This window comes from Fukomys damarensis, unplaced genomic scaffold (genome assembly GCF_012274545.1).
Source record: "Fukomys damarensis isolate Sample0158 unplaced genomic scaffold, DMR_v1.0_HiC HiC_scaffold_22, whole genome shotgun sequence".
In the NCBI taxonomy this organism is placed as follows: Eukaryota; Metazoa; Chordata; class Mammalia; order Rodentia; family Bathyergidae; genus Fukomys; species Fukomys damarensis.
In genome coordinates, this window is record NW_022900934.1 from 27076319 (window position 1) to 27083612 (window position 7294).

At 42.1% G+C, this 7294-nt stretch overlaps 1 protein-coding gene across 1 annotated transcript in view; it reads left to right on the plus strand.

The window, feature by feature from the left end:
• The first annotated feature begins 314 nt into the window (after positions 1-314).
• Positions 315-7294, plus strand: part of LOC104860350 (natural resistance-associated macrophage protein 2) — a 16236-nt gene continuing 9256 nt past the window's right edge. Inside the window, exons 1-2 of the mRNA XM_033767107.1 lie at positions 315-405; positions 1372-1469. Of these exons, the coding sequence (XP_033622998.1) occupies positions 315-405; positions 1372-1469 (189 nt within the window). The remainder of the gene's footprint in view (positions 406-1371; positions 1470-7294) is intronic.

The window sequence follows — 7294 nt, forward strand, 5'->3', positions numbered from 1 at the left end:
GAGTCTCCTGCCTTCTGACTCCTCCCTCTGCCTCCCACCCTCTACAAAGGTTCCCCGCCCCACGTTTCTCCTCCTCCAGGAAACGTAACCTTCGCTAAGGTTGAGATCAGAGTATTTTTTACTTTGAGTCCTTGGCTCCAAATAAGGAGACCTTTACCCAGGATCAGCAGGAACCACCCTTGGGAGCCACTCAGTGTGGCCAGGCACGTCCACAGCAATTAGAGTGAAAGGACAGTTAAGGAAAGCCTTTGAAGGAAGGTCTCCTCAGCCAGCTTTGGCAAGGTCAGCCGGGAGCCCTGCCTTCCAGGTTCACCATGGGAGCTTCACGCAGTGTTCTGCTCCAGCTGTATACAGAGCTGCTCCTGCATTTGGCTCCTAGAGGAGCAAGGAAGGCCCTGCTTGGAAGTATGCTGGATCTGGGGACCTTTGCACATTAGGCAAGATCCATAAGCACCTGAATCAATATCAGAACGATTTCAAGGGTGTTTTTTTTCAGTACTGGAGATTGAATCCAAGGCCTGCTGATCTACACCACCAACCTAGAAAGACCTCAAGGAGTTTGCCCTTTGATACTGTGAATAAAATTATTGTTTCGATGTAGAAAAATAAAGGGTAATGTGTTCCAGTCAAATTCAAATATATATGCTAGGGCCAGGGATTTAGCTCAGTGGTTTCGCTGCCTGCCTTGCAAGCACAAGGTCCTGAGTTCGATCCCTGGTACCGAAAAAAAAAAACCCAAACAAACAAATATATATGCTAATACAGCACATGTGTTGCTCCAGAGTTTTTGGACTTGCTGCCCCCTCTAGCTACAAATCCTTTCCAAAATAGTAACCTGACTTTCCTTTTTTTATTTGTTTGATTTTGTTTTTGTTTGTTTGTTTGAGACAGGGTCTTACTGTGTAGTTCAATCTGGTCTTGAATTTACCCTGTAGCCCAATTTACCATGGTGCTCATCCTGTCTCAGCCTCTAGAGAGCTGCACTACCATGCCTGGCTATATAACTTGCTTTCTTACTTCTGTAAGATTTATGCTTCTAAATCACTGCGTGAAGTTTTCTTAACCAACCCTTTTAAAATGCTTTTTATCTCCACTTCTATTTCTTGAAATTATTTATTCTGCTTTTAAATTTTCTTTTTAAAATAGAAGCTACTACTCCCATATATTGAGTTTTGTTGTGTTTTGTTTTGCTTTTTGTTTTTTGGGACAGGGTCTCACTATGTAGTTGAGACTGACCTGGAACTCACTATGTAGCCCAGGCTGGTCTTGAATTCACAACAATCCTCCTGCCTCAGCCTCCCGAGTGCTGGGATTACAGGATTACACGCCCAGCTCTATTTATGAGTTTTTAATGTTCTGTCTCCATCACAGAATGTAAGTTCTCTGAGAGCAGGAACATTGTGGGTTTTGATCATTACTATATCCAAGTGCGTAGCCCAGTGCCTGGCACTATTGTGTATTTGCTAAAGGTATAAAAAAAGTATCTATTATTTGATGTAAGGGAGCCTGAGAAGTCTGTGAGGATTTGTAGGCTTGAAGTCTCAGATGTTGAGAACATAGGAAATATATAAGAGCCTGCTGGTTTGGGTAGCAAGAAAGATAGTCTGTGATATGCCAGTATTGACTTCTAGTTGGACATCAGGGAGAAAATACTAAAAAGTAATCACAACAGGTAGTTAAAGCTCAGAGAAAGTAGCTATAGAGTGACATTTTGGAGTCATTGTCAAGAAGGTAACACAAAGCCATGGTTGGGAAGGGAGGCTGCCAGACTTAGAGGCCTCCCTGTAGATGTGACAGTGAACAGGACCAAGACTTCATCTTCCGTGAGGGACACAGACAACTAATGGGCAAAAGCAATTCAGTGGGTCAACACTTGGGAAGGGCAGGGTTCAATACAGATTTGTGGGGCAATATGAAGAGCCAAACTCACCCTGAAAGAGGGTCATGGGAGGCTCTTTGCTAGAAGGAACATCTAAAGTGAGCCTACAGAGTGAGTAGAATTTAGCCAGGTGAAGAATAGGCAGAGCAAGCATGTTACAGCACAGGTACAACATGTAAAACAGAGGAGGCAATCGAAGACATTGGTGCATTTAGGTACTAAAAAGTTCTCTGTGAGGTGTGTGAGGCTTACTTCAGAGGTAGAAATGAAACACAAAGATTTACCGGCTTTCCCACAGTTCCTCAGCTGGCTGGACTTGTACTTCAAGTCAAGGTTTACGTGGAGAGGTTGCTCTTTCCACTATTCCATCTTGTCCCATGAATGTCTCTAATCTCAGATGTGTCTCCAGTATTACTGGGCTGAAGTTGCAGAGAAATTGTGAAAAATTAGAAGAGGACTAAGGGCTGAACCTCAAGAATGCCTACATTTAAGAAAGAGGAGAAAGAAGTTAACGAGGGGCTGGGGATTTAGCTCAGTGGTTCCTCCGCCTTCATCCCAAGCACAAGGACCCGAGTTCAATTCCCAATACCAAAAAAAAAAAAAAAAAAAAAAAAAAAAAAAAAGGAGTTGAGGAGAAGTAGCAATTAAAGGACTACAGAAAAAACAATTCAAAGAGGCGAACTGCCCAGAGAGCATAATATAATAGAAGTCAAATGTAAGAGGAGTAATTCAACATTTCAGATATGGAGATGAAGAGAGAGTTGGTTCTCAATATAGATGGTCAATGATGATCTCAAGATAGCCGATGAGACAGGAATTTCCAGAAGAGACCACAAGGGGTAGAGAAATCAAGGAAGGTGAGGAAGTGGAGTAAGCACAGATTACTCTTCAGCAACTTTGATTTCAAGTTACTGAAAGAAGTAACAAGAGAGGCCACCTCTGAGACAGCAGAAGGACATTTATTAGGAAGTGATCTTGGGATCAGTACTGAGGGAAGTGAAGAAAGCAAAACTGGGCAGGAGAAGTAGACCTGTGATATGGTGAAGGTTTCATTGTGATAGCCAATCTGATCCCGTTTGTGTAAATTTGAGTGATTCCGGAGTGGTCGCCTCCCCCTTGGGAGAGAACCCTCGGGAGTCCCTTTAGTTAATGCATGACAGACTGCCCCATCCTGTTTGGTAGAGCAGTCTGCAACTATATGTTATCTGTGTGACCTTCCCATTTGATACAGCAGTAGCAACTACGTTATCTTTACAACCATGTAAACAGAATACTCCACATCTGTGTGATATTTTGTTTCAACTAAACTGTATGAAAGTTCCCCTGACCCCCACTAATTTAGCAAAGTTCTGCTCCTGTGAAATTCCACTTGTGCTCCCCCTGTCCCTGAGCCCTCCCCAACTAGAAGAGCCCCTTAAAAGAATCCCACAAGCTGCTTTTCATCATCAAGAGTTTTTTGGGCATGAGCTGCTCTGGACTGCTGAGCAAAAAAGAACTCAAATTCGGCTCAGAGTGTGGTGATTCTCTATAATCTCTAGCAACTGAGTATAACATATCCAGCCTTCAAATATATCTTCAGTTGGGGAGGCAGGGGTGAGTGTTTACATACCTGCATGGATCAGGCACTGGATAGGGGCTCCTTGGGAAGGGTGTGTGACCCCCATATCCTAGGCTCACCTGCAGCAGCATTTCTATTCCAAACAGCTGGGGTAATAAGTCCTTCATTCTTTTCTTTTTTTTTGAGTCCTTCATTCTTAAAGGGGATCTTGGGCCCTGCATTCCAGGGTTTATCAAAGGAATAACTTAAGAAGCTAACAGATTTAAGATAGGGATATTTTTAGCATAGATAATGCAGAATTTTGGAAATAAGTACATAAATAGACAAACAATGCCCTGTATATACCTGACTTTTGCTAGCAACAGAGGTGAAGATAACGCCCTCTATTGAAAAGCTCACAATTTAATGTAGGAAGAAAGCACAAGAACAGTAATTGCTATAAGGGTCTGTTCTTATTTTATTTGTGTTTGTACCGGTGCCACCCACCCTGAGCTGGGTACATAGTAGTTCTCAGTAAATAATACAGAATGAATTAAAGTACTTGAATATGGTAAGAAATATTTGGGTAGCACACAAAATACAGTACAGGTGTAAGGAATTGTGCCAGGGACAGTAAGACAAAGATCACAGTGGTAGGTGGTATAAAAGGTATGTGAGAGGCCACTCAGACACAAACTTTGTGTGAGAAAAAGCTTTATTCCTGTTTAGGCGTGAACAGGGACTGAAAGCCAAGGCAGATTTCAGCAGCAAGCTGGGAAGAGCTGAATTTATTTCATTCACGTGTGGAAGAGCTAACACACACGGTGTGGGGGGGTTAGTGAGAGAGAAAGATCAGCTAGCTGGGAGACAAATTAACTTTATATAGGGCTTGAAAAGAGGGCTGCAGTCTGGAATGGAATGTGTATGATTGAGAGTCCAAGGGTGGTCAGCACAGGCAGATAATACTGCACTCTTCGGAGCTGGGGAGGTTGTGTACTCCATCCTAAATTTTCTTTATGGCCATCTGTCCTATTTATTGAGAGTAGCCTGTTGTTTGCAGAAAAATGGAATGTTTGCTGTGGAGGTCTCATTCAGGCCAGGCATGACAGGGGGTATTTTAAAAGGACCTTAAAGAAAAGGGAGTTATCCAGGTGAAGAAGGGAAAAGGCCATAGGAAGTCATTTTAGGCAGTTGTTTTAGATCAAACAAAAACACGAGAAAAATTTAGAGAGTGGGTGGAAAGAAAGCATGGAATGCAGAACCTCTTTGTAAATAAAAAACATACAGACTGGGGGTTATAGTCAGTGGTAGAGTGCTTGCTTAAATTAACATGCATGAGGCCTGTGTTCAGTCTCCAGTACTATGACAGACACCTTTGTCCAGTAATAGCAGGCTATAGTGGCACAAGCTTCTTGCCCCTCCATGATTTAGCTGTGTTACGTTGGAAGTAGCAGAGTCTGAGTTGACTCCTAGTCAAGGTCAACTGACTCCAACTAAATTCTTCCCCTCTGAATTAACTGTTTGCTCTCTTCAGCAAAGACATGCTTGTGCCCTCCCTCATTCTGCAGTCCTGCCAGTCTGATACTTGTTATCAGCAGGTGTCCCAAGGCCTGCCCAGCTTCCCTCCTTCCCATACTTGTAATGAATAAACACTGAATGTCCTGGTATCCTTTGTCTTTGCTGCCCAGAGCAGCTTAGATCGGCCCAAGACTCAATTTCTCTCAAGTCTGTCTCTGTGTTTCTTTTAATTCCCACTTTCCTATCTCTGGCTTGCAAGAGGCCAGGACCACTGCAGGGGTCTTTGGAATTTCCATTTCCCTATAAAGTACTAATAAAAACAAAAAGACAAAAAACAAAACCCAGGTGTAGTAGCACATGCCTATAATCCCAACACTCTGGGAGGCTGAGGTAGGAAGATCATAAAATGAAGTCCAGCCTGGGCAATTCAGTGACTTAGCAAGACCTTGTCTCAAATTTTTCTTTCATTTCTTTTTGTTTATTTGGTACCAGGGATTGAACTCAGGACCATTGCACTTACAAGGCAGGCAGCAGAACCAGTGGGCTAAATACCTGGCCCTTTCATTTCCTTTTTGAGACAGGGTTTATAGATTCCAGGCCAGCCTTGACATCACTATGTAGCTAGGTTGGCCTTGAACTTGCGGCAGTTTTCCTGTCTCAGCCCCTGGAGTGCTGGGATTACAAGTGTGCACCACCAATATCTCAAATTCAGTACTAGGTTCAATCCCCAATACTAGAAAACAACTAAATAAATCCCCAGTACTGAAAAACGACTAATTAAATAAATAACTAAATAAATAAATGACACGTGATAAGTAAACATTAACATGACATCCATACATATTAACATCTGCACAGAAATGAGGTGCTATTACTGTTATGCTGAATGATTAGTGAATTTACACTAGCAGGATTTTATGAAAGAGAGAATCTTTGAGCTAGAGAGGAGGGAATTATTCTGAGTGTAGAAGATAGAGATGGTATTGTGTGGTAGTCGTGTACCGGCTCAGCTGGATCTAACAGATCTGTGTCTGCGGTGTGGCTTTGCTGGCCAAATAGCTTTGTGTCCTTAGGCAAATCACTTAACCCTTTAAGCCTCTGATTCCTATTTTGCAAAATGAAGATAGTAACAGTTCCTGTCTAGTGAGCTGATTGTGAGGGTTTAATGCATGTTTGTGAAGTGTTAAATAAAATGTTTACACGAAATAAGAATTCAGTTAATATTGTCAGTTACTAGAAATGAGGATTTGGGGCTACCTAGGGTAAGAGTAGAGTGTTATGTTGTGAGAAACAGCTGACTAAAGGAAACAATGGAGTTTGGTAGAGTTTCATTTTAAAATCCATTCCTATTTTTATTTTATTTGCAGCACTAGGATCAAACCAGAGCCTCACACATGCAAAGCAGGGTCTCTACCACTAAGCTACATCCTCAGTCTCATTCTTTTAAAATTTATTAAGCCTTTTCCCTATAAGACTTTATTTAATTCATGGATGATTTCACTACTTCTGTTCTCCCCTAAAGGGAAACCAATGTCCCAGTACCAGTCTGCAGAGGCAACTCTGCCTTAGGAACTTGTCTGATATAGGAAAAAGACAGGAGTCAAGGCTGGAGATTTAGCCCCAGTGGTTCCACCCTTGAAGCAAGCACAAGGTCCTAAATTCAATCCTCAGTATATAAAAACAACAACAAACAAATAAACAAACAAAAAAACAGGAGACAGGTGATGTTATAATGATATGACTTTGAGTGCTTGAGTGAACTCCCAGGAAAAGAGATTGTCATCTGGGATCCTGGATTTAACACTCACAGTCCCTTCTACTATTATGATGGTCGTTCTGAACTGGAACCACAGCCACATACGCAGAAGGGTGCTTTCACTAATTTGAATTTATTATTTCTTTCCTTTCTTTTTCATTCTGAGATATTGTCTTCTTATGGTACTGAGGAGAGTTCTTTAAAACTATCAGAAAACTCTTGCTACCTATAAAGCATTCACTGTCTCCTCCTCTGTGTCCTACCCCATTCCAAGTGCTTCTCCTTTCTGGCTTGGCCTTGAAATTATTTCCCTTAGGTAAATTTTCCCTTCTTTCAGCTTCCCACCTCTCAGACTGAAAAATTCTTGGAGTGCCCTTGATTTCTTTTTTGTAATCGCAGGGTCTTTTCTGTTCTTTTTCTTGTCCATCAGGCATCCAGCTCTACGTTTACCCGGCTTTATTTTCTGCCCACAGATCACTAACTGACCAGGTTGATGCCAAGGGCTCCTTCAGATAACAAGGGACAGACGAGGTGGTATTTCTGCCTACACTTTGAGACTCCTCGTCATTGCATAAGCACTGCACGTACTATGTGGAAAATACAT